The 25,977-nt window shown below is 59.0% G+C and overlaps 1 protein-coding gene and 1 pseudogene across 4 annotated transcripts in view; both read left to right on the forward strand.

Moving 5' to 3' along the window:
• The window catches only part of DIS3L2 (DIS3 like 3'-5' exoribonuclease 2), a 373,065-nt gene extending 357,797 nt beyond the window's left edge, over nt 1-15,268 (forward strand). Inside the window, exons 15-21 of one of the 4 annotated variants that reach the window (XM_054477508.2) lie at nt 7,609-7,792; nt 8,503-8,589; nt 12,116-12,263; nt 12,680-12,810; nt 12,943-13,047; nt 14,065-14,166; nt 14,762-15,268. In XM_054477508.2, coding sequence (XP_054333483.1) covers nt 7,609-7,792; nt 8,503-8,589; nt 12,116-12,263; nt 12,680-12,810; nt 12,943-13,047; nt 14,065-14,166; nt 14,762-14,932 — 928 coding nt within the window. In that variant the 3' untranslated portion in view covers nt 14,933-15,268. Of the gene's footprint in view, nt 1-7,608; nt 7,793-8,502; nt 8,590-12,115; nt 12,264-12,679; nt 13,048-14,064 lie in introns of all 4 variants that reach the window. The other 3 variants (XM_054477506.2, XM_054477507.2, XM_054477505.2) reach the window with 3 other exon arrangements.
• Nucleotides 15,269-18,337: 3,069 nt separating this feature from the next.
• On the forward strand, nt 18,338-22,067 carry LOC129031623 (nuclear receptor-binding factor 2-like; annotated as a pseudogene).
• Nucleotides 22,068-25,977: the final 3,910 nt, after the last annotated feature.

A 25,977-nucleotide genomic window follows, 5' to 3' on the forward strand; every position in this document is an offset into this window, starting at 1 on the left:
TCCTCAGAGGGTTCAGAGCAAATGATGCAGGGTCACCTGAGGACAAAGCAGTGGACGGGGTGTCAGGGACCCTGGGTCTGGGAGCTTGGGAAAGTCCTTCGAGCTCACTGAGCTCCCTGTGCTCCTGCCAGGCATGAGAACTCTGACTTCAGAGACTCAAATGGACCGAGAGTGGCAAAGTGCCTGGCAATCTCCACATCCAGCCCTGCCACACTGTGGCATGGGACCTCTGTGGTCACTTCTGTGGCCTCCCAGAGACACCATCTCCCTCTGTCACCTTAGACCAACCATCCCCTCCCCGTGCACTGGGTGTGGGGGACCAGTGAGGAGTGGATGAGGAAGTGTAGAGACCACTCTACACTTGTTTCCCTGCAGACTTTAGTGGCTGTGTGGCTGGGGTGGTGGCCCTGCTGAAGGGGATCTGACCTAGCAGCTGTTTGGGCAGGAGCAGTTTTCAGATGTGAGCACATGTTCAAACTTGCAGCAGCAAAGCTGCTCAAGGTCCCAGGAAGCCCAGGCTTCTCTCTCGTTTTTGTGGCTGCCTTGGTAACGTGTGGGTGTAAGAGCATCTGTATGTGCAGGAGAGAGACGGAGAGAAAGAAAGACCTGTGCGTTCCAGAACACCCTTCTTCCTTGAACATCCGATTACCCAAAGCCTAATTTTAAAACCGAAGTCGATGCCTTCTTAAGTCTGCGACGGCCCAGCTGGCCTCCTTAAGTCTGCGATGGCCCAGTTCTGTTCTTGCTCCAAGTCTACGGAGCCAGCTTCCCCTGCTGGGGCTTGAAAGGGACACCTGGCCAGGAGCAAGCAGGGCAGCAAGCAAAGCTGTTGGGGGCACTGTGGGGACTCCCTCAGGTGGCCAGGCTTCTGTGTGCCCGAGCCACTCCTCCTCAGGACCTTGTTTCCAGTTCCGGTTGGGCAGGGGCTGGCACTGGAGAGAGGCTTATGTGTCAACACCATAAAGCAGCCAGCAAGCCCTAATGACCACGCTCTGCAAGGCCACACAGCACAGACTGGCACCTGGTTCTGCTTGGGGACAGGGCTGCTGCCAGCCTGCAGGCCTGTCCCTACCTCTGGGAGCAGAGCCCAAACTTGGGGAGCGAACGAGGCTTCTGGGCTGGCTTTACGCTGACAAGGGCCTTCTGCACTGTCAGCCCGGCCCCAGGTCCCAGCAAATCTCCTCTCACTCCCCATTACAGCCACTGGGCCTCCCTTTGGCAAGGCCTGAGGGCTCAAATGTGGCCACCTAGCCTCTGGGGACTTCCTTCCTTTGGAGCTAGAAAAACAGGTGCAGAATGTGCCTGGCTGCAGCAGGGCCCCGCCCACTCATCTATAGAAAGGCCCTGCCGTGGACTGAGCCTCCCAGCCCAGGAAACCTGGCTCTGGCCTCCCCTGCAGGCCTGTGATGTCTGGCTCCAGAGGCCTCCTCCTCTGGGCTTTTCCATGCCTGTGAACTGGGACCCATTCATTTCCCTGTGGTTTCATGGAAACGTCCAGTGCATTCAGGAGGTTGCAGTGCGTCCAGGAGGAGAGGGGTCAGCGAGAGGCCCGAGCTGTGACTGGTGGGCCACCCAACGGCCACGGCACCCTCTGCTGGAGACTGGCAGCAGGGTGCACGGCCAGTTGTGGGTGAGGGTCCATCAGTCAAGCAGCTGCACTTTCTCCCCATCCCCCTCCCCCACCCAGGCCAGGGGCTCTGCCTGCAGCTCCCTCTCTCTAGGCCTCCACTTTCTAGCTCCCAGGCCCCCAGCCCCACCTGGCCTGGCCCTGGCCACCAAGATCCCTTCCACTTTCCCTCCCCAGCAGCCTGCAGTTCAGTGCTCCGTAGACCCCTGCCTCCCGGGGCCCTGCGGTTTCCACCACACTACACTCCATTTCCGGCTGCTAAGAACACGGCAGGTTCTACGTAAAGGTGGCCGCACCTGCACCCCATGGGTTGCCCGGCCATGGAGAAGAGGCCATGGTTGGGTACACAGCTTCTGAGACAGGCCCAGCAGCTGCCTTCATGGCCTCGGCAGAGCCCAGGGCTCTGGAGCTTACAGGGAGCAGGTGCCCAAGTGTGGAAAATTTGGTCTGCAGAAGAAATGAGGCTGAAATTGGCTGGGAGCAATTCTTATCAAAGCCACATTAGCAGTTTTCAGCAAGAGCTAATTGAACAGGCTCTGTGAGTGGCCTCATTCCATTAGCAGGAGCCTCCCACAGAGTGTGACAAGGGCCCTGGTGGCTGAGGGCAGAAGAGGCTGTTTCTGTCCCACATTTGCCTTTGGCCTTTGAAAATGGACACATTTTCAGCTTTGGGCACTAGTCCTGCCCCTCTGCTCCGACTCCCGCTCATTTCCAAAGTCACTCTCTGAGTGTCCTGTGTGAGGAAGGGGTGAGGTGAGTTTGTCAGCACTTTAGCAGGTGCGTGGATCTGAAACGGGACACCTCTGGCCTCCTTGCCAGAGGGTGGCTTTGTGGTGAGGGTAGGGGAGGCAGAAGAAACTTCTAGAAATGTTGCTTTTACTGTGTTTTTTGCCCAAGTCCTAGAGTTGGGGCACCCAGGCCAGTCACGTCATAGGATGTGTAATAAGAATGTCTTATTTATTCATGGCCAGGAACTTGAACATTGCTTCCCTGTTTTACAGGGAAACAAATTGAGATTCCATGAGCTTAAGAAGCAAGTGAGTGGTAGGGCTGGCATTCCATGCAAGCCACTGAGGAGAAGCCCCTTATCTCCGTGGCAGGGCCAGGAGAAGGGAGGGACACCCCCCAACCCCTACCACCTACCAGACAGGACCTTCCTGGCCACAGATGCCCCGGATCCCTGACTATCAAAACCCAGCCCCAGCCTTTCAGCTGAGCAGAGAAATACTCAGATCCAGTTCCTCCATGGTCAGGGAAGGCAGGCTTCCTCTGAAGCGCAGATGGCTTCACCCCTTTCTCATCTCATCACCTCTGAGCACTGCCAGGGCGAGAGCAACCTTTCCCAGCATTGTCCTTTAAGATGCGACAGAAACAGGTCCCACCTGAGCCAGCAGGAATGCGGCACCCAGTGGCTGCCTCTGCAGTCTTGATGCTCGCCGGCACCTTCAGGGTGAAGGACGCCCTGTCGTAAACGTGTGAAGAGCCCTGCGTTTCATATATTGATGTTGCTTTTTCTTTAGAGGAACATTTGTGCACTGCGGGAACCTCTGTCTCTACCAGTGTCACCCTTGCTGTGGGGAGTGTGTACTGTGTGTGGGGGGCTGGTGGCTTTCCCCTGCTGTCTGCCACAGCATGTGAGGGGCTCGCTGAGCCTCACACCTACCCTCCCCTTCCCCGTCCCCTCCTGCCCCGGGGAGGCCCAGACCCAGGGAGGAGGGGTGCTGGGAGTGAGTGCCGAGGAGCTGGGGTCCTGGCCCTGCAGCCGCTGTCACAGCACAGCCCCACCCCAGACCTCCAGAGTGGTGGGGCCCTGGTGGTGCAGGCTCCAGACGCTTGGCTGATGCCAGGCCTGGATCCAAGGCCCTGTCTCCGAGGCCTTAGCTTGCTGTTCTGGAAGGTGATGCTGGCTGGCAGCCATTCCCAGCCTCTCGGAGAGCAGTTGTCAGGCAGTCCCTGAGCTCCAGCGCCCCATCCCCCGCAGGGCCCAGTGATCTCATGCCTGTGCCCCTGGTGCTGGGAGGAGCGGGGTGGCACTAGGGCCGGTGCCCACATCAGAGGAGGAAGGTCTGAGGCCGGGGCAGGGGGCAGGGCGCCTTCCCGTCCAGCAGCCCACTCCGCCCCCTTCAGGGCTCCCGTGGCCCAGAGTGTGGAGCGGCACAGCCTGACCACCCAGGATAGCTTGGGGCGTTTCGGAGGTTTGGCTGCCCAGGCTGTGCACCTAGCACTGCTCCCCAGGAGAGGGAGGGAGGAGGTCAGGGGAGAGGGCCCTGCTGACCGGGTCGCTGTCACAGCCTCCATCTCTGGCCCTGGGTTCCCATAGGAGCGCCTAGGCTCTAAGCTGGAGCTGCCCCATCCCAGGACCTTGGGGAGGAAGAGGCTGGGCGCCACCTGCTGGCCCACCAGGGAATTGACAGGGTGGGGGACTGTGGAGCCTGGGGTCCCTATGCTGGCCGCAGATGAGAGCCCTGACCCCCACCTTCCCCACCCCACCCACCCTGCACCGTCCAGCTCAGTTCTCTGACCCGTGGTGCCGGGTCTCATTTGCAATGGTGAATACTGAACTTGGTGCAACTCTGGCTGCTGGCAGCTGGGCTTGGCCTGCACCTTTCTGTCCCCAAACTCCACTGGGGACCCACCTTCCAGCCACCCCAGGGTGCCACCACCCGAACCAGGGGTCATTCCCACCTTCGTTCACTCCTACTCAGAGCCTACCTGTTCACTCTGCCCCCATCTGCTACTTGCAGCATCAGAAGGACATGAGGGCAGCAAACAGCCCCTGCAGCTGTCCGCAAACATCATGGCCAAGGCTGCGCCTGGGAAGCGGACTCTCTGCGGTGCCGGCTCCCTCCTCAGTGCCCTTGACCTTTGTCTGGGTCCCTGCTTGATGTGGCCCAACTGACTGGGCCAGAGCTCCACAGGCGCTGTCCCGACTCCCAGCCCCAGGAGGGAGGGAGAGGCTGAGACCGCAAGGGAAGCAGAGACTCAGCCACACCAAGGGCCCTGGCAAGGTGGACCTCTCCTCCAAAACCTCACCAGGCTTCACGTTCAAGGTCACCAAGAATGCACTTGTTCTCTGTCGAGGGCAGGGTTGACTCCGGGGACTGTGCTGGGCTCCAGGGAGGGCAGGTAGCGGAGTTGCCAGGGAAGCAGCTTGCCTGAGGTCTGTGGTCTTGGCAGGGGCTTCAGCAGCGGCCCCGCCCTCTCTCTGTCCCCTCCCTCCTGTCCTTGTCCTCGTGTTTACTGAAGACCATGAGAAGGGATGTGGAGAGCCCCTGCAGGAACTGAGAGCAGGAGCCTGGCTCAGTCCTGAGAGGCCCCCAGATATTCCGTTCCTAAACCCATAGAGGGTGGGGCACGGGCATAGAGGAGAAACCAGGGCCGCCCCGCACAGCCCTGCTCTTTCACCCTGCCTGACTGGTGGCCTCCTTAGCCTGCAGCCTCAGTGCAACCCGCTATGGGGTCATGCTGCCTCCTGCTGGCCACACTGCAAAATGCAGCCCAGGGTCGGGCCTAAGGCTACACTTGTCCCTCTTCCCCCAGGCCTGCAGCTGGGCTGGAGGAAAAGCAGCCACCACAGAATTGCCTGGATGCTCCTGCCCAGGAGGATTGTCCGACTGCATGGGGAGGAAGTCCAGAACCGTGCCTGGCACATAGTAGTTTTTATGGAGTGAGAGGGCAAAAGTATGCATGATTGTGTGCATCTGAAGCATTTCGGTGCTGATGGCCTGACCAGTGTCAGATTATTTTTCAAGCAGGAATTTTGATTCCTCTTGTGTTCACAATATCTTATTACGAAATCCAAATAAGAACAGTTTAATGGCACCAGACAGTGATACAGGTGAGCCTAGAACAGTCAGTGTTTATGTGGGGGACTGCAGCCTGCTTTTCAGGGAGGCTTCAAAAGAATTGAGGAACAGAGATTGATGGCAGGGATGAAAATCACAGGGCATGTTGAGGAGACCCCCAGCTGGCCATGTGAGGGGCAGGTGGGGCAACAGGAGAACAGTGCCTGCGTCCTGAGGGCTTTCGACCTGCCCGGCAGAGGGCCTGCCAGTGCAGAACCTGTTTTCTCTGCATCCATGACAGCCCTGAGCAGGTGCCATTGTGACCCCTGTCCTGCATTTGAGACAGAGGATGGGGAGGGCTCTGTGATTTGTTCAGAATCCCACGGCAAGAATGTTGTGGAGCTGAGAGTCATGCCTGGGCTTGGGAGACTTGTAGTGGGTTAAGGGCTTGAACACAGGGTTTTTGGCAGGAAGTGGTGGCCACAAGCACAGATTAGGGCTGGGAGGTGGGGTGGCACATCACAGGCAGTTGCTGCTACCCAGAGGGCAACATGGATGCTCCTCCTTTTACCTGCTGGGTGTCCTGTGTGGTAGAAGGGCAGGCCGAAGCTTGATCCTTGTGGTCACACATCCCAGCTGTCACCTGCCTTACTGTGTGCCATGAGCCAGCCCAAAAAAGTCCCCACAGAGGAGGCGCTAGGGGTGCTGGGCTGGCTTCTCTCCTCTCCAGGTGGTGCCTGCCCTCCTGGGGCATTTCCCAGCCCTTCTTCCTCTGCATCTCGGGCTCCCTGTGGAGGCAGATGTGCTCTCAGGACATCCTGGTGGAGCACAGCCGCACGTCTGCCCTGGCAGGCCCACCCTGGGTGGAGGAGGGGCTCTGTATGCCAGGGCTGTCTCTTTCTGTGCTGGCTTTCTTTCCATGAGCATGGCCAGATGACAAGGCTCACCTGCAGCACTACCCACACCTCCAGGAAGGGAAGTTGATGGCAGGGCTCTGGCTGCAGCCAGGCCTGCGGGAGCTTCCTCCCTGACCTCTCACTCAAGGGGAAAGCTCAGGGCTGGGCATGAAGGCTGGGGAAAGGCAGGGAGGGCAGAGTCCCCCCAGGCTGGTCAAGGCCCCGATAGCCCCATGTCTCCCTGAGGGGGCGGCTTTCCCCATGAAGGGGGTCCTGGTCACCAAGGCATGAGGACATGCCCAAGCGCCCATCACAACAGGCTCCAGCTCTTGTGCACGTGTGTGATCTTCTTGTCCCACCAAAGGCGGGGAAAAGAAGTGCGTGGCCTCCTGCCCCAAATTTGGTGGTAGGGTCAGTGGTGCTGACCTCAGTGCTGTGTGATACCAGCCCCCCAGCCTTTGCCTGGTTCGCGTCCCACATCGCCCATTGGTCCCTGCTCCTTCAGTCTGGGACCTTGGCCTGCTCAGTCCTTCTGTGGGGAGCCACATCCATTCACAGTGACTGTTGAGTCGAATGACACCCAAGTGCTGCAAAGCCAGAGTAGCAGCCCCTGAAAGGGTGACTCTGGGGTCTCACCCCATCCCCACTCCTGCCCTGTCCTCTGGTGAGGGCTTCCCTCCTGCTGCCTCAGACCGTCCTGTCTACCCTCAGAGACCCTGTTGGGAGGCTTCCCTCCAACAAGGCACCGTCCCCAGAGGAGAAGGGAGCCCAGCACTCCTGGGACTGTGGGGTCCTTGGTCCACTCACCACTGCCACATGCCTCAGGGAGCCCTCAGAGCAGGGGCTGAGCTGGGGCCCCAGGGTTCCCATGCCCTGGGCGAGCATGGTGCCCTCTTACAGCCTGGGCTGCCTGAGCATTCCAGGCGTCCTGTCATTCAGCAGAGATCTTTCCACGGTGCCTTCTCTGGATTGGGTGGGCTGCTGAGCTCTGGGGCTGCTGCAGTGAATTATTTAATAGATAGGTGCTTCCCTGCTCTCCAGGGTCCCCCTCTGAGAGAGCCGGCACAGGAGCTAACCAGTCAGAGGAGAAGGCGGTGTAGACCGACTGGTGCAGGGGAGACCATGGGGGTGCTGGGCAGGACAGGGACCTGGCGGAACGCATGAGATGAGGCAGCTGGGAGGTTGTCTTTAAGCTGAGACCTGAAGGGTGATAGAGAGCCAGGCAGGCTGCAGCGTGGGAAAGCCTGCACAGCTGTCCCCCAACCCCAGCGGTCCCTCCCATCCCATCCACCCTCTGCAGGCTCGTGGAGGAGTTCATGCTCTTGGCCAACATGGCAGTGGCCCACAAGATCCACCGCGCCTTCCCCGAGCAGGCCCTGCTGCGCCGGCACCCCCCGCCCCAGACAAGGATGCTCAGTGACCTGGTGGAATTCTGCGACCAGATGGGGCTGCTCGTGGACTTCAGCTCCGCAGGAGCCCTCAATGTGAGTGGTGGGCAGGATTCAGGGGAGGCCCTGCTTGGGGGAAAGAAGAGAAAGACCTGGAAGGTGGGGGGACCAGTGGCCTCTGCTTCCCCCCAGAGTCCCTCCCCTTCAGCCAGGTCTCTCCTGTAGGGAAGGAGGCCCTGGGAGAAAGGGCCCCTCTGAGTCACAGGGGCCCTGACAATGGGACCTGCTCCTTCACCAGGACTGTGCCAAGCGGGGGGACCCTGGAGGCCTAGCAGAGGGCAGGGGTCCTGTGGCCAGAAAGGGCTGGTCTTGGGCCCAGAGGCTTTCAGAGTGGGGCCTGGAATTGTAGGAATCCCGGGAATGTTACTGGTGGGTACTTTCAGGTGCCCCCTGCCTGGGGCAAAGCTAAGAAACCCAGGGCCTTGGCTCTGGTCCTGGAGGAGGGAGACATCTCCCCCAGGCCCGACCCTGGGAGGGGAAGGCAGGTGCCCTAGGCCAGAGAGCTGGAGCCCAGTGAGTCCAGGCCAGCCAGCAAAAACACGGAAGGGACTGACCTCAGGCCAGCGTGGGCCACAGGGTGTAGGTGGCTGCCCCCTCTCCCCACCCATCCCCTCTGAGCAGGGCTGAGCCCCACAGGCAACTCCTCTCCCCAGAGCTGGGCACGAGGTGCTCAGCGGATGACAGGGCCCAGAGTCTCTCCCCGAGCTGGACCACACGTCACATAGGTTTCTGGGATTTGCTTCTAGAAAAGCCTGACGCAAACATTTGGAGATGACAAGTACTCACTGGCCCGGAAGGAGGTGCTCACCAATATGTGCTCCCGGCCCATGCAGGTAAGGAGGGCCCAGCCCCAGCCTCCCCCGCTCCAGGGAGCACACTGGCCCCAGACCTGTGACCTCCACATGCAAGCACAGGCCCCCACTGTTCCTGCCTGCTCTGGACATGGCTGGGTGGACAGGGGCTGCTCCTCCTCTGCCAGAGGGTGGGAGAGGAGGCCGACCCCAGGCAGCACCTAGGAGGGGACACCCTGAGCCTCTTGAGTTTGAGCCGCTGTTTCCTGCTCACACTCGCTCAAGGACAGTGTACCCTGGAGCTGAGGGGCTACTGAGACCTCCATCAGGCTGGGGTCCTGGAGGAGAGACAGGGTCCCATGTGGCTTCCTGTCCCAGGGAACACTCCTCAGCCTCCACCCCCACATGTGGAGTCCAGAACCAGCTGTCGGCCTCTGGCCAGTGTGGGAAAGAAGCAGACTTGGCTGGGGGCCTAGGCCGGGGCCCGCAGGGAGGTGGCAGCCTGTGGGGTGGACAGCTGGGCTTGCTCTGGGACGCCTGTCACAGCCCCCCTGGCTGAGCTTCCCCCATGCAGGGCCCGAGCATCCTGGGACCAGGACGCCAGAGGACCCTCAGGTCAGCGGGAGCAGTGGATGCTGATGGGTCGGCTCTGGGTCCCGGCCCGGCCCAGGGGCAGGGACAGGCTGTATTTCAAGGGCTCAGTCACGCGGCAGATTCAATCTGTTCACAAGAACTGGATGGCTTCAGCTGACCTCAGTGGATTTATTTTCTGACACTTCAAGCTCTGCTGGGTTTGAAGCCATCAGGGCTTGCTTGAGCCTGGCTGCCCTGACCTGCCCCCGGTCACAAGTGTCTGCTCAGCCAAGCACCTGCGGCACCCACAGCGGAGAGGGCCTGGGCCGTGCCCACTGGGCTCTCTCTGTTCCATACTGCAGTGGCTCTAGGCCTGGCAGAGAACGTACAGCAGCCCCTGAGTCCCAGAACTGCCTCTGGCTCTGCCCTGCTGGGGCCCCTCCCATGCCCCCACCTCTGATGCCATCACCTCCAAGGAGGTACAAGCCAAGCTGGAGCTCCAGAGATCGGAGCTGCTCCGGAGTCAGCCAGAGCCTGAAAAGGCTGCATTCTCCTGGCTCGCCTCCCAGGGAGCTCAGAGGCACCCTTACCCGGGAATCCGATGGCAGAGAGTTACCAGGTCTGCGGTGCTCCTGTTCCTCAGCCCTGGGAACTGGGGTAGGGACAGGGCAGGGCAGCAGCAGAGAGCACAGAAAGGTGTGAGGAGGCACGCAGTCCCCAGTGAGCATCTGCATCAGGACACCAGGGCTGTCCCAGGGATGGCTGGGCCTGTGGGAAAGCCATGGTCCCCACCCATCCCACCCGACCCTGAGCCACCTCCACCAGCCAGGAGGAGCCAGGGCCCTTCATCAGCCTCACCCAGGTCATCTGGGGAACTGGGCCACCACTGAGAACAAAGCCCAGACGTGTCTGGGAGTGGAGGCTGTGCCCACCTCCCCCGGGGACTTGCCCCCGACTTAACCTAGGGCCTAGCAGGGGCTGGAAGGGAAGTGGAGTTAGGGAGCTGAGCAGGTCACCACCAGCTGCGCCCTGGATTCCAGGGCCTGTGTGCACAGAGTAACGGGAGCCGGCTGTCTGTCTGGCCAAGGGCACAGGAGGGTGAGTGCGTACAGCAGCCAGGGAGCAAGGGAGCCAGCGAGACACACAGGAGTGACCTTGGACCTCTGCAAGGAACCCGTTCAATCGCTCCCAGGCAGCAGCACTGGCCTTGACACCCAGCCCTGAAAGCTCGGGGACTGCAGGACAAACAGCTTCAGGGGCTGTGGCCCCAGCTGGGACGGGCTATGTGCTGGTCCCTAGAGACTCTCGGTATCTCCCCCTGCCCCAGTCCTGCCTCCTGCCTAGCACAGCACAAGGGCCTTTGGAACTCAGCCCTCTGTGTCTCAGCCCCTGGGAGGGTCAGGTGGTTGGAGATGAGAAGGGCCGAGGCTGGCAGGCCGGAAACTGTCTCCCTTGGCTGCTGTGGGGTGGAGTATTGGTGAGCACAGAGGTTCCCCGGGTGAAGCGTGGCTTCAGCTGGGTGGGATCAGTGTCAGAGGGGATGAGGACGGCCCCGACCAAAGGTGGGCCTGGGCTGGAGAGGAAGCTCCAAGAGCCTGAGGCCCGTATTGCACAGGGCAGGGGATCGCATCCTGGGCTTTCTCTCCCTCCTCCCAGTCTGACCAGATGGGAGGATGGATGTTGCCTCCTTGAACAAAGACCCACAGGCTCCTTGGCTTCTGCTTGTGTCTCCACCAGACAGCATCTGCAGCCCCCAGTCCGACAAAACCACAGGCCTCCTCCTCCTCTTCCTTCTCCTCATTGTCCTCCTCCACCACCTCCACCGCCACCTCCTCCTCCTCCTCCGCTGTCGCCTCCTCCTCCTCCTCTGCCGCCACCTCCTCCTCTGCCTCCACCTACTCTGCCATCGCCACCTCCTCCTTCTCCTCCTCCGCTGTCACCTCCTCCTCCTCCTCTGCCACCACCTCCTCCTCCTCCTCTGCCTCCACCTACTCTGCCATCGCCACCTCCTCCTTCTCCTCCTCCGCTGTCGCCTCCTCCTCCTACTCTGCCACCACCACCTCCTTCTCCTCCTCCTCCGCCTCCACCTACTCTGCCATCACCACCTCCTCCTTCTCCTCCTCCGCTGTCGCCTCCTCCTCCTCCTCCTCCTCCTCCTCCGCCACCACCACCTCCTCCTCCTCCTCCTCCGCCTCCACCTACTCTGCCATCGCCACCTCCTCCTTCTCCTCCTCCGCTGTCGCCTCCTCCTCCTCCTCTGCCACCACCTCCTCCTCCTCCTCCTCCTCTGCCACCACCACCTCCTCCTCCTCCTCCTCCGCCTCCACCTACTCTGCCATCGCCACCTCCTCCTTCTCCTCCTCTGCTGTCACCTCCTCCTCCTCCGCCACCACCACCTCCTCCTCCTCCTCCTTCACCTCCACCTCCTCTGCCATCGCCGCCTCCTCCTACTCCTCTGCCACCTCCTCCTCCCCACCCCCCCACCCCCACCTTTCTTTCTTCTTCTTCCTTCTTCCTTGGCGAGAGTAGCAGCCCCAGCCCCATGCTGGGGAAGGGTAGGCCAGAGACTCTTCCCTCCTGGTGGTGCTCAGCGGTGACTCAGCAGGGACTGGACTTGGGAGGCTCAGCTCGTGCCCCCTACCCTGACAGCATCCTGGGGGTTCCTGGCTCCCTGGTCCTCAGCAGGGTGGGCTTGTCCAGGCCATTCTCAGTGCTGCCACCTTGAGGGCATCTGGGAGGCCCAGGCAGGCCAGATTTGTCTCCTGGAAAGGACATGGGCACCCCTGGGCTCTGCCCAGCCTCCTGGCCTCCCCTTGGGTCCCCTTGTGCAGCAAGGGCCCTGGTCCCTGTCCTCCTTGGCTTCACTCAGCAACCAGCAGCCCATTAGGTCTGTCCACACATCACTGCCGACGGTGAGGCTGTGGGTGGCGCCAGCCTTCCAGGCCTGGCTGGGCAGCTCTGGGCTTGTCAGGCTCTGACCCATCCCGTCCCACAGATGGCACTGTACTTCTGCTCGGGGCTGCTGCAGGACCCAGCGCAGTTCCGGCACTACGCGCTCAATGTGCCCCTGTACACACACTTCACCTCGCCCATCCGCCGCTTTGCCGACGTCCTGGTGCACCGCCTCCTGGCTGCAGCGCTAGGTGAGGGGTGCAGTTGGGGTCAGGGCAGACCTGGGCCAGCTCAGGGCTGCCCACCCCCACAGCGGGTGCTCAGTGGCCCAAGACCATTCTGCCGTGCCCGCAGAGGTCCAAGGGTCGGGCGACCCAAGTGCTGGGGAGCCTGGCCTGGAAACTCTCCCTACGGGCTGATGCTGCAGAAGCTGCATAGAGCCCACAGCCAGCCCTGGACACAGCCGGGAGGAGGGCGCTGACCTCGGAGGGCCGCTTTCTGCTGCCCTGGGAGCTGGGTGCTTGGGGTCCTAATCTGTCGCCGGGAGTGCAGCGCCATGCAGCCCATCCCCCAACCATAGCTCTTCCCAGCCCCCCAGGCTCCCACTCTCATGCCTCGCCTACTCTCCCATACAGCACCCACCCACAACCCCGCCCCCTCTTCCCAGGCTATAGGGAGCGACTAGACATGGCGCCCGACACCCTGCAGAAACAGGCAGACCACTGCAACGACCGCCGCATGGCATCCAAGCGCGTGCAGGAGCTCAGTACCAGTCTCTTCTTTGCCGTTCTGGTCAAGGTGAGCCCTCCAGCCTGGTGCCCCCTCACCTCCCTCTGGTTCCCGACCCTCCTGGGCACCTACTCACCAGGAGGCCTCGAGGAGCCCAGGGCAGTGCCAGGAGGTGCCATGGCTGCAGCACTGTCCCTGCAGGAGAGTGGCCCCCTGGAGTCAGAAGCCATGGTGATGGGCGTCCTGAACCAAGCCTTCGACGTGCTGGTGCTGCGCTACGGCGTGCAGAAGCGCATCTACTGCAACGTGAGTGCCCTGGGAGAGCCCAGGGGTGGGCGGGGCAGCCCAAGCCATCCCGCACTGGAGGGGTACAGGCTGTGATGGGTCACACTCCACCCCTCACTCCCCCAGCCCTAGCACAAAGCCCACTTGATGGGCCTTGCTGAGACGCCCAGCTCTCAGGCCCAGGGTCAGGCCTGGCCCCCTTCCCCAAGGACCCAGGAACCGGAGAGCAGGCCCCTCCATGGCCAGTACAGCTCGGCAGGGTGTGCAGGCTTTGGGGACTGTGTTTATAGGAACGTGAAGGAATGAAAGGCCAGAGAATGGTCCGTGGCCGCTCTGGAAACTGTGTCCCCTGAAGACAAGGAAGAGAGCTGTCCCTGGCTCGGCTCCTGCCCTGAGTGACTGTTGATTCACAGTTCTCTCCAAGGGGACATGCACCTGTCCTAATGCTGCCTTAGGGGCTTGGCTCCAGCTGGCCCTGGGGTCTGCAGGTCACCACCTGCCCCTGTGCCTGGCTTTGAATTTCCTAACATCCAGAGTGCCCTGGGAGTGCAGTGTCCAGCCCATTGTGTGCAGTAAACGTGGTGTTCATAACCTGGAGCTGGGCGGAAGAGGAAGGACAGAGTCCCCCTGCGGACCCTCGGGGCTCTGTATCCTGAAGTTCAAGCCTAGGTCACTCTGCCATGAGCCCAGCCCTGCCCCACTGACAGATGGCACCAGCAGGGGGCGCAGCGCTCTGCCACCACAGTTCTCTGTCCACACCTCAGTGCAGTCAGCCCTGGACCCCCCACCACTTGCCCCCAGTAGCACACAGAGCCACAGGCCTTCCCAGCCCCCACCCTGGCCCTTGGTCACTCTCAGCTGCTGCCTCAGCTGAAGGTGGCCTGGCAGGGCCTCCCTGAATGAAGCTCCCTCCAGCCAGGCAGGGGTGGGCCAGGGCCGAGGGCTGAGGGCCGTCTCCAAGCATTGAAGCCCTCCAGGGTGGAAGGGCAGGCAGCAGCACCCAGAGCTGAGGCCTGAGGCTTGGTGTTTGCATTCCAGGCCCTGGCCCTGCGGTCCCACCACTTCCAGAAGGTGGGCAAGAAGCCGGAACTCACGCTGGTCTGGGAGCCTGAGGACATGGAGCAGGAGCCAGCACGGCAGGTCAGAACCCCTCTGTGTCCCAGCCCCCCAAGTCCTGATGACCCCTCTCCTGCCTCCTGCGGTGCCCCTCATTCCTTCATCTGTGTCTCCTGGGCTCCCCCAGCACTGCAGCCTCCCGGGTCGGGTTTCAGGGCCCTCCCAGCTCACCCAGACCCCCTCCTGTGGGTCCTGCTTTCTGGCACCACCTTCCCTTCCTTGAGAGCAGCCACAGTGGAGAGAGGCGGGGCTCTGCCTGTCCCGCTAATGCAGGGGTGCTGGCCTTCTGGGGTCCTTTAGAGAACCTGATGAAAGCTATGAGTTTACACCCAAGAAATTGTCTGGAACCATTTTCACCAACAATGTGCCCCGAACGTGGCCCCGGGCCCCCAGGTTGTGTTTCATAAGCCTTAGGAGTGCTCAGGATGCATCTTGACTCCCCAGCTCTGCCCTGACCCAGGGCATTCTTCCTGGAGGGGGCCCCCATTACAGACAGGTGAGCAGAGGCTTCCAGAGGCCGAAGGAGGGGCCTGGGGTCCTGCTGCAGGGATGGAGGCAGAGCTGCGCCTCGACATCAGGCCCTGCCGTCCTTGTCCCCTCACGGCCGGGCTCTGCACAGGTCATCACCATCTTCAGCCTGGTGGAGGTGGTCCTGCAGGCAGAGTCCACAGCCCTCAAGTACAGCGCCATCCTGAAGCGGCCAGGCACCCAGGGCCACCTGGGCCCTGAGAAGGAGGAGGAGGAGGAGGAGGAGTCTGACGGTGAGCCCGAGGACTCAAGCACCAGCTGAGCTCCACCAGCCGCCTGCCCCGCCTGCCTGTCCTGTCACACTGGCTTTAGGACCTGTTGACACGGAGGGGGATTTTTAATTTGGTTTTTAACAACTCAGGGGTTTGTTTTTATTTTTATTTAATTTTGCAGCTCAACTTTTAAACAAACTGCAGGGGAGAGGGTGGGGCTGGAAGGAAGGCTGAGGCCTGGTCAGCAGTGACCCCAGCAGAGTAGGCCCTAGTCCTCCTGGGAGGCCGGTCCCCCTTTTTTCTGGGCCCTACTGCCCTCCTCTGCCCAGGAAATGGGGGGTTTCAGCAAATCAGTGTCACAGAATAAAATCAAGTGTGGAGTGCCATCTGGTGTGTGGGGCACCTCTGGGAAGCCCGGGCAGCGGAATGCCCCTTGACCTTCCTGTCAGTTCCAGCACGATTCGGAGCTGGCTGCCTGGTAGATTGATGCTGGAGTCTCATTCTGCCTGATTAAAAATGGAATTAGTATGCAGGACTGAGAGCGCCCCCATCACCCTGACACATGTGACTGTGTCCAACCCTGCCCCCACTTCCTCTCTGCACCAGCTCCGCAGGGCCTGGTAGGGGTCAGGGGTGCTGTGACACCCCCTCCTCCCAGTTCCTCAAGCAGCACTCTGTGAGGTCCTGTGCCCAGCTCTGGTGTGAGTTGGTGCCCTGGCAGCACCAAGGGAGCCTGGACAGAGGAGCCGGCCTGGGCCTGGAGGAGGGGAGGAGGGCCCTCCAGTGCCTTCCAAACCAGGAGGGGAAACCGGCTCCTGGTGACACAGCCTGGCCCCATTGCCCACCCAGTGTCCCGAGCACCCACGGATCCCACCTGCCTCGGTCCCGGGCGGAGCTGGCCGGCCACTGGGCAGTCCCTTCCCCAGCCAGCCTGACCCCAGCCTGCACTCCTTCCCCCTCCGTAAGGGAAGCTCCGTGGCTTGGCTTCCTCGAGAGCTGCCAGAAACTAGGATGAAAGCCATGGTGAGCACGGCCTCTGTTCCTCTGCACCATTTCCTGGGGTGTCGGGATTAACAAGCTCATTTGATCTGGTTACAGTGAATTTTCTTCAAAGAAACACTCAATAAGGTCCTTGTCAGAGTGCCTCGCAGCGCCTGAATGACAGTGACTGGGCACGGCTGCCTTTGTTCTGCCACCGTCAGACGAGGCTGGCTGTGGGAGGCGACCAAAGACATCCCGCACCTGCCCTCGGAGTCTTTCCCTCTTCCAGGGCTCAGCCACCTCGGGCAGCCTTCAGTCTGTGTGTCCTGCCACCCCTGAGATGTCCCAGAGGCCATGGTCACCCCATCTGTTCCTGTCCTCAGAACCTTCTCCTGGAGCCAAGTATCTGCAGGGACAGACAGGAGAGCGTCTGGGGGTTTGGTGTTGGAGTGGAGAAGGCTGTGGGGTGCTGCCCTGGCCCAGGCAGCCTGACTGTGAGAGCCCCAAACAGGAGACATCCCAGCCCCTTCCCCTCCCCTCTATGCTGCCCACCCTCTGAGGAGCAGTGGCCAAGTTCCTCTCTGGGCTTCTCAGGCCAGGCTGGCCCTGTCCCCCAGGGCCTCCCACAAAGCCTGGGAGCTGTTCCCTCACAGGCAGCACAAACCCAGACGGACACCTGTCCCTATGCCCCAGTGCCCCCAGGCCCCAGTGAGGAGTAGCCAGGAGGGTGAACAAGGGGGTTCCTGCCGCCTGGGCTTGCTTGGGAAGCAAAGGTTCTTCAGACAGCCTCACCTTCCGTGCTGGCCCCAGAGCATGGCGGGTCCCTGGAGCCGTGGAGGCCATGGCAGCCCCAGCCCACCCCACCCCATCTGGGGAAGTAGAAACCGTATCCACGAGGGTCAGGTCAGGTCTCTGCCTCCAGTGACCTGGCAAGGTTGTGCCCAGCCAGGACCTGGCTTCTCGCCACACCAGTCACGCCGAGCCCCCGTCTGCATTCACTCCTTTAAGGAACATGGTTGACTCAGTCCGGTGCTGTGCAGTTACAGGATGGCTCTCCATGGGTCCACTGGGGGCCCAGCCTCTTATGTGGCCCCTCGCTAAAAGGACTCAACAGAAAGAGTGACCAGGCACCGACCCTCATCTGCAGGAGGACTTGGCCATTCCCTGGGCTGTCCCACGGCACCTGCCGGCCAGGGCCCAGGGCACAGAGCGAGACTGTCTTTTCCTCAAGGAGACACCGTGAGGGAGGGAGGGAGAGGTGGACACCACCAACCTCATTCCATGACCAGGGACTGGCGATGCTCAGAGAGGCCAGTGAGTGTGTTCCCCGCCCTGAAGGGTCAGTGCCGGCCCGCTGGACACAGGGGAAGATGGCGCAGGCAGTGACCTGGCTTGGGGAAGGAGCTGAAGCTCCCAGAGCTTGCAGCCACCCTCCTGGGGAGAGACTGACGCCTCCCCAGTTCCTGTTAGGAAGGACCTCAGGAAAGAACTGGGATCACGCAGCCTGGGGTGGCGGCCTCCTGGCCCCTGAGGAGGATGTCAGGCCGCAGAAGGGAGGGACGGGCATGAAGTTTGGGAAGCGGGCTCCAGAGGAGGCGAGGCCTGTGCAGAAGCAGCACCAGAGGCCACTGCAGCGGCTCCACCACCCAGCAGCGCCGCCACGAGGCAGGAAGTGGGAGGCCAGGCGGGAGGGGCTGTGGTGGCCCAGGTGCCGGGAGGAAGGGCTGAGAGGGGACAGTGCAGACGTCCAGAGAGGCCTGGCGGGGATGGGCCGCCAAAGTCACAGGTGGGGATGGGCTTCCCCCAGAGTTGTGTGTGGCCTGAGGACAGTGCAGCAAGGAGGGCCCGTGGTGAGCGCATGCAGCCGAAGTGACAGCTTGGGCTCCTTTGTGGGACAAAAGCCTCTCCAGGCCATTGCGGGGTGTTCAGAGAACAAGGCCTGCAGGGATCTGCTGTGCCTGCAGCTGGTCAGTAGAACACTGAGCGTGCAGGGCCGGGGTGGGAAGCAGGAAAGCCGCATGGACGAGAGAGCCGTGCCCACCCAGCAGTGCCTTTTGGGAGGGCAGGCAGGAGGGGATGTGCAGCTGCGACCTGCCCGGCATAGAACTCCATCTGGCCGGGGAGAGGAGGTCTCTTCTAGCCAGAATGGACCAGGAGGTCCCAGGAGGACCTGGGAGGAAGTGGGTTGAGTTGGGCCTTAGAAGGAGAGCCAGGAACAGGCCAGGCCAGGGGAGCTGGAGCCTGGCCAGGTATGGAGAGAGCAGGGTACACTTGCTGCAACTGTGAGAAGAGCCAGGGCTGGCCCTGGTGGCCTGGGCGCGTTTAGCTGTGCCTGGGGCCAGGCCTGACTGGCTGCAAGTCATTACTATAGGCTTTGGACAGAGAGTGCAGAGTAGCGCCCTCCTGCCGTCACTCCCTCCTCCAAGTCCACAAAGAGGCAAGAAAGGGAGGATTTTAAGGCCTGTCCATACCGCATGGCGGGTGAGAGCAGAGGAGCAAACAGCACTTTTGGATCCTGGAAAGCAGAGGGTGAGTGAGTGTCCCAGACATAGCTGACCTGAGAAAGGTGACTCCAAAGCCAGCAGCAGCAACAGCTGGAACTGCCCCAGCCTACACCACAGGACCCCCAGCTCTGGGACTGAGAGCAGCTCCGGGGACCTCTGGGCTGGGGTGAAGAGGGTTGGCTGGAATCATTGTTGCAAACAATTCAGTAGGCAGGCAGCTCCCTAGATCCCGTGGTCTGCAGAGGCCAGCACCTGTCCTGACCTCTTACTGGTAGGCCCTGGAGAGCCATCTCCTACAGAGGCAAAATGAACGCCAGGCCTGTTCAGGGGGATGTGTGGCTAAGTGCATAAGGGATGCTGAGACTACAGCCTTTGTGCCCAGGCAGCCCCCAGGGCATGGATAGCCAGGCCCTCCCCATCCAGGCCAGAGATGGGAAGACTCCATCCAATCTCATTCCATGACCAGGGACTGGTGAAGCTCTCAGTTCTCTCTCCATCCCAGCAGGAGAGAGAGAACCCGACCTCAGAGATTCCTCAACTCAGGGACCCAGCCAGGCCACCCTCCAGAGCATCTCAGTCTGCAAGCCCCTTGGTGTGCTCAGAGCTTCCAGTCACCCTGCTCATGCCTATCCATGCACAGCCAGGGATTGCCCTTCCTGGAGGAAAACTTCCTGAAACAAGAAACCAGCTCCGTGGGGAACACAGACCGTGGAGGAAAAAGAAAGCTGTAGAAGAAGAAATGATGAACACCTTCATGGAGGTGAGAAAGCCATCGTGAAAGGAGACGAGGTTGCTCCGAAAAGCTCCTAGAGAGCAAAACAAGGGCCCCTGGGGGCACAATGATTGCCACCGTGGAGACACATTTCAGCGCCACTAGAGTAAAAACACTGCAGACAGGTGAGCTCTCAACAGATACATGTCCCTCGCCTTCTTTCTCAGGAAAGATGGGCAGTAATGAGGGCAGAAGCCGCAAAGAGGAAACCGTAGTGACGACCCAGGGTCCTCCAAGCTGCGGTGGAGCAAACGCTCGGGACAGTGGTGAGGGAGCAGCTCAGCCCCAGTTTGGTGCCTGGTAACCCGTCCTGGGACATCCCACCCAGGGCAGCAGTAGAGTGATGTGGATAGAAAGCCGAATTCCCCAGAAGAGCCTGGAGGACATTGAAGTACTTGGTACAGAGCCTCGGGTTGGATTAGTAGTACATACAGAATGATCCACATGTGAAGATAAGACCATGATTGGCTCCAGAGAAAACAGCAGTGCGAGAAAGAAAAGGTAGCTAGTCACAGTTTACGATCTGGCAATAGCGTTTACACAGTCATCACCATAGAAATGCCGAATGAGGATCTGGTTTACTGTAGAACTCTATCAGGAGGACTGGAAGATGGGGACGGTGTCCACGTGCAGGGAATGCAGTTGGTGAAATGGAAGCTAAATGCTCATTTTCCTCAGTGGGAAGCTGTGGCTTGAAGATGACTGTAAACTCTCTTTCCGCCTCTTGAATCTTGACAGGCTCCGGGGCTGCTAAGCTAATAATACGGCAGAAGGGACACTGCCAGTTGCAGGCCCAGCCCTTGAGACTGGCAGCTTCCCCTCTCTGTCTCTGGAAACCTACTTGCCCTTCTGTGAGGAAGCCCAAGCAGCTCTGGAGAAGCCCTTGTGGAGGGGCCCACTCTCAGCCCACGGCCAGCACCAGGTGGGCAGCCACGCAGACCCCCAGTCTGCAAGCCAGGCCCGCTGAGGCCTCAGCACACACAGGCAGTCCCATCAGCCCTGTCCAGATGGCAGTTTTGTGATCAAAATATAGACGATAGATGATTGTCATTTAAGGTTGTTGGGGGTAGTTAGTCACACAACGATAGATAATAGAACATCAGTAGACTGTGTGTGTGTGTGTAGCATATATATATATATATATATATATATATATATATATAGCTTAAAATTCAGACATGAAGCAGTATGTTATTTAGCAACCGTGGTAAATAGTAAAAAACCAAGAGAGAGGAAAGTGGTTGCCTAGAGATGGGAAAATGCAGGGAGGGAGACAGGGAACTGCTGTTTGTTTGAACAAACCTTGTAGATCTGTTTGATACTTTAAACTACATTCACATATAACTTGGACAAAAGTAAAAACTGAAGTTGAAAAAAACGTATTCATGCAAATAGCACAGGAATGATCCACAATTGGATTGCCAGGCTTCTTGTACATTCAGCATAGGGTGTATGAAACAGTCCACTATTCTAGCAACAGATAAAATTCCCACTGACATGCAACCTCAGGTTCCCACTCAGTGAGAAGGCTGCGTATGCTCTTCTACTTAAAGCCTCAAGTAGCAGTCATGGCAGTGACAAACCCTCGTTGCCTCCATAGAACCTCTAGGCTCATGTGGGAGCCCAGGCTGGGCTGGGGCTGATGTGGCAGCCCAGGGTGAGGGGCCAGTCCCTGGGCAGCTCCGTGAGCCAGGAGCAGCTGTGCCACCTGGAGAAGGGCTGCACGGTCGATGGGTCTCTTCTGCAGAAGAGTGTGCCCCAGTCCTTGCTGGGCACAGATCAAAGAGGTGTTCATGGGTTGAAATCACAGATTTCAAGGACTGATAGGAGTCAGCCCTTTGAGAGGGGCTGCTGTCTCCGCAGCTGCATCACACTGCTCTGCTGTCCCCTCCGTGTTCCCCGGCACTGCCGCCTACCCTGGGGTCTTATGGAAGTAACTGAAGGCCCCCTCAACCTGCCCATATTCAGGCCTCTCACAGCCCCTCTGCTGAAGATGCACAAGCACAGCCCTCCACAGAGGAACGCCTGCCCGAGACTCAGGGCGTCTGTGACAGGGATCCAGACACACGACTGTTTTTCCTTCAGCAACAGAGCCGTGTGTTGGAAGCAAAGCCCCAAAACACAATGAACAAGAGTAGAGGAGCAGGCAACCCAGTTGCAGATTTGAAGAGGCATGTGAAATTCCTTGTGGTGGAGAAGGAAAGATTAAGGAAGGAAAGTAAACAGGTAAAGGCTGAAAAGGCCAGACTTCTAAAAGGTCCAGTAGAAAAGGAGCTGGATGTGGGTGCTGATTTTGTGGAAAAGTCAGAGTTACGGAGCTCGCCTCTGCATTTAGAAACTGCTATACCCTCTTCAGCCTTGCGGAGGTTTGCAGCAGATGCCAGGAAAGCCAAGGACATTCCAGTACCCGATCTTCTCCCTCGGATTTTCCATCTCGAGAGCTTCCGCTTATGGAGCTCTCTGAGGATATTCTGAAAGGATTTATGAGTAATTAAAATGGAAGGCCGTAGAAGAAGGGAGAAGAGGAAATAATACTTAAGTAATACAGTTAATCCAGCAACAAAAAATGAAAAGGGAAAGCCACAGGCAAGGGTAATCCTGGAAGTGCCTCGTCATCTGGCGTACTGTGGGAGAAGAGGCATTGCCAGGACGTGGGGAACAGTCACTGTGAAGCATGTTGCATATCTGATTCACTGACTTGAGCTAATGATGCCAACCTGGCAGACACTAAACTCATGGAGGGTCAGTTTCTCTTGATACCAACCAAATGGCTGCCTGGAAGAATTTTTTCAAGCAACAATTATTTTTCTTATCTTCGGGGTTAAAATGTATAAAAAGTATGTTATGTATAATTAACCTGTTATGTCATAAATGATCGTGCAAAACCTAAATATTATGGCAGCCTGAGGGGCTGCTTCATATCTGAAACATGCTTTGTCTCAGGCGTTGATGTATGCATTTTGTTAGACGTTTTGTGTAAGGTGTGTAAGACACACCTTTCTAGATGAAACCGTATGTACCACACTGTGCACTACTCATAACAATGATAACCTCAAGACTATCAGGAGAAATATTTAAATTTCCGTGTTATGAAGAAAGAAACTAAATTATTAGTTATGCTTTTTAACACAAATTACCAGTTTACATAATTAATGAGGGTGCATTTTAAGTTCTAACTTTGTTTATTGTATAATGCATCATTTGAAAATACCAAGGAAGTCTTCTTTGTTTTTAGTGATCCGTGAGTGGAAGGAATGCTAGTTGGCAGTATTTGATTGTAAGAAATCAATAAAGTAATTGTGTTTAAAAAAAAAAAAAAAAAGATCTGAGCCCTGGTGGAGGTAACAGGATGCGATGCCTTTCACATTCAAGAAGGTTCTGGAGAAGAGAGATGATTCTTGGAATTATGAGCTTCAATTTGCACATGCCTGAGTTTAGGTTCTGAACTTAAACCCTTATTGTAAGATCATCTCTTTGAACCTTGTCTCTTTTTAAGGGTTTTTATAGTTCAGTGGCATTTTTTTAAAAATATTTAAAAAGTCATTTTAGGAGAAACATCCATTTAAATAACTTATTTTACTTCAGAAAGTTGTTTTACTCAACCAGGCTCATGAACTGAGTTGTGTTCTTTAACATTCACAAATTGTATATTGCTTGGTTCTGGAAACTAGTTAGCCAAATAATTGAGAAAGCACCAGAAATTGAAGTGCAAAATAGAACAGGAAAGAGAAACTCTCCATTAGTGTATTCAGCTTAACAGGTTTTCAACCCACCAGGGTGCTGTTGGAATACAATTGTTCTCCTGGTTCTTATGATACAAGATCAAGGTTAAACCACTGAATACAGTTACAGCATCCTTGACTTCATAAGCTTTCCTTTCCACGCATCCAGATAGATGCCCAAAGCACCATTCAGGGCAGAATTTAGTCTTTCGTCCCGCAGTCTCAAAGGACAACCAGGAGCTAGGACTTGGTTGAACCACCCACCTACCAGGTGCCCCTGCCTGTGCCACCATCCTTGGGCCAAGGGGAGGCCTGGCCCCTGCCACTTCAGCGAGGGTGAAGGGTCAGCCCACTTGGGGCTCGGGGCGCCTGGCTGAGCGCCTCTTCCACTGAGCCTGTTCCTGTGCCCCCAGCTTCCCGCAGGCTGAGGCCCCAGTGCCCTTCTTGTGCTGCTGAGGGGGCTCCACGGCCTGTTGAGAGGCTTCCCCAGGAAGCCCATGGGGAGGAGGTTGGGGTGTCTCCTGCCTTGGGGGTGGGACAGTCCCTTCTTGTTCCCACCCCAGGTACCTGACCCAAGTTCTCCTGTGCATGAGGAATGCCTGGATGTCCCTCCCTGGTAGGTGGGATGGGCCAGAGGGAGGTCCTGCCTACACAGCCCTTAATTAAGGAATTTAGAGATTTGTGCTCTAGGAAGGAGCTGCTTCCGCTACCATTTGGCCAACTGTGTGGTATGCAGACCCTCAGCTTGGAAACAGGGTTTCCAGGATGTTCAGGACTTGCCTCGTGTTCATAAAGGTCAGGGTTCGCCTCTTCCGCCCCCCCCCCCCCCCCCCCCCCCCGGCTCCTCTGCTAACTCTGCAGCAGGCCCTGGACTAATTAAGTCCCCGCAACAGCCCCGAGAGGAGCCGAGGCTGGAGTGAGGAGGTGCGGTCAGGGGCGCATCTATGCGGTACTTTCAGCTCTCCGCGCTGGACCCAGACAGACGCTCCACAAAGTGGCCAAAGAACCAAAATTTGTCCTCGCGGAAGTCCGCAGGATCGACCCCTCCAACCCCGCTCGCTGGCTCCTTCTACTCGGTGGCCCGACGGCTCACCCGCCCCTTCCTCACCGGCGCGGGCCAACGCCCCAGGGTGGCGGATACACAGCCCACCCTCTGGACTGCCCTGATGGAGAACCCGAGACCGGCTCAGTCTCCCCGACCCTCGTCTCTGTCTCCGCCCCGGGCCACTCCCGGCTTCAACAGGTTCTCCCCAGAACCCAAACTTGGGTGAAGTTTCCCCCCTCGCGGGGCGCGTGCTGGCCGGGTGGAGCCCGAGAGCGAAGCCCGGGAGCCGCAGCCTCAGCCGCGAGGACGTAGATGAAGCCAGGAGGTTCCGCGCAGCGGCCGCAAGAGCGGCGGAGGTGGCCGCTACGGTGGCCACCTACCCGGCAGGTGCCCGCCAAAGGCAGGGCCTGGAGCGGCGCGGTTGCCTGTGTCTCCCAGCGCCGGCTGCCTCTTCTGCCTCACCCCCGCCCGCCCGCCGGACCGAGGGAGGGGACGCGATGGCGGCTCCACCCTTCTCCGCCCGCCCCGCGCTCCCCTCCTTCCTCCTGCGACCCTACGGCCGCCTGCCACAGCGGCGGCAGCGCGGAAGTGGGTCGGCGGCCGCGGAGACAGGTTCCCAAGGGTCGTGCGTGGGTTGCGGTCGGTGACTCGGGGTCCAGCTGCGTTCCGGGACAAGTGAAGGCAGCGGGTACTCCTGGGAGGAGTCCCCTCCGATCCCAGGTCCCCACTCGGAGCCGCCCACCAGTCAGCTGGAAAGGGGCTGGAGCTACGCAGCTGGGGGCCGTCATGGCCCAGCCCACAGCCCTGGAGCACCGCCGAGGGTGGACTTCTCCTAAAGGAAAAGGGAGCCCTGATGGAGTGCCTGGGCTGCCCGCGCGGCGCCTGCGCGGAGCGCACCTTCACCAGGGAGCTTCCTTGTCCTCCTGGGGACCTCTGTCCAGGATGAGCTCTCCCCGGGGGGTCTGGGCTTCTGGTTGGCCTCGCCCCCTTCCCCCAGCTCCTGATCCAGGGAGAGCAACGGAGAACCCTGCCAGAAGAAGGCCTGGGGCTGCGAGTGCGGCCCCCAGGGCACCAGTGCACAGTTGACCCAGAGCACAGCAATCGCGGCCTATCGGAGGTGACTTGGGTTTAGCCTCTGACCACACAGTCCTGGTCACCCTGCACAGACTGCCTTTATTGGGGGCTCCGAGGCCCAGCTCCTTGGCTCTCTTGCAGTTTCGCCAAAAGGGAAGCAGCCAGCCCTCCAGCTCCCTCACTCTTTTGGGGTCCCCCACCCCTAATTGCTAAAGTGACCCCTTGACTCACAAGCAAGAGAATGATAGGCCACAGCGGTGCCCAGCTAAACTCAGCCAAGTCCTGAGTGAGGCAGCTAGATGCCCAGCGTGGGTGTTGGGGGTAGGGGCTGGGGGCAGTGGGGGTGGAGGCTGTGGCCAGAGCTGCCTTGGAGAGAGAAGGCCCAAGAGGGTGCAAAGGGCAGAGGTGAGAGGTTCCAAATCCCAACCTCGCTCTCCTCCCTGAGGAAGGCAGATCCCAGCCAGTCTTGCCTGTGAAAGTTGTCAGAAACCAAATGGAGTCACTTTTCTTAAAAACTCTGACAAATAGAGGCAGGAAAGGCCATGAGTGGAGAGTCCTCGGGCACAAAACCTGATAAAAACTATCACAAAACACTGCAAACAACCACTTGCACAAAGGCCATGGCGACCTTCACAAAAAATATATACACTTTTGCAAGGACATCTGCTCAGCAACTGCCTGTCCAGCCTCAGACTGGTGCCACCCATGTCAATGATCCTGGTAGCCAAGAATAATTATCACAAAACAATCTTGTGATTCTCCTTTTTCCTTTAAAAACACATGCAGGCACATACTTGAACACACATGCACACACATGCACACACACATGCACAGATACACACACGCACACATGTGCATATACACTCACACGTGCATGCACACATACATGCATATACACACGTGTACACACACACACACACACACACACACACACACAGACAGGGTGGCTCCCCCAGGGGACCTTGCCATGCCTTTTGCCCACCTGTAAAGGGGGTGA

The sequence above is a fragment of the Pongo pygmaeus genome, chromosome 11 (genome assembly GCF_028885625.2).
Source record: "Pongo pygmaeus isolate AG05252 chromosome 11, NHGRI_mPonPyg2-v2.0_pri, whole genome shotgun sequence".
Lineage (NCBI taxonomy): Eukaryota > Metazoa > Chordata > Mammalia > Primates > Hominidae > Pongo > Pongo pygmaeus.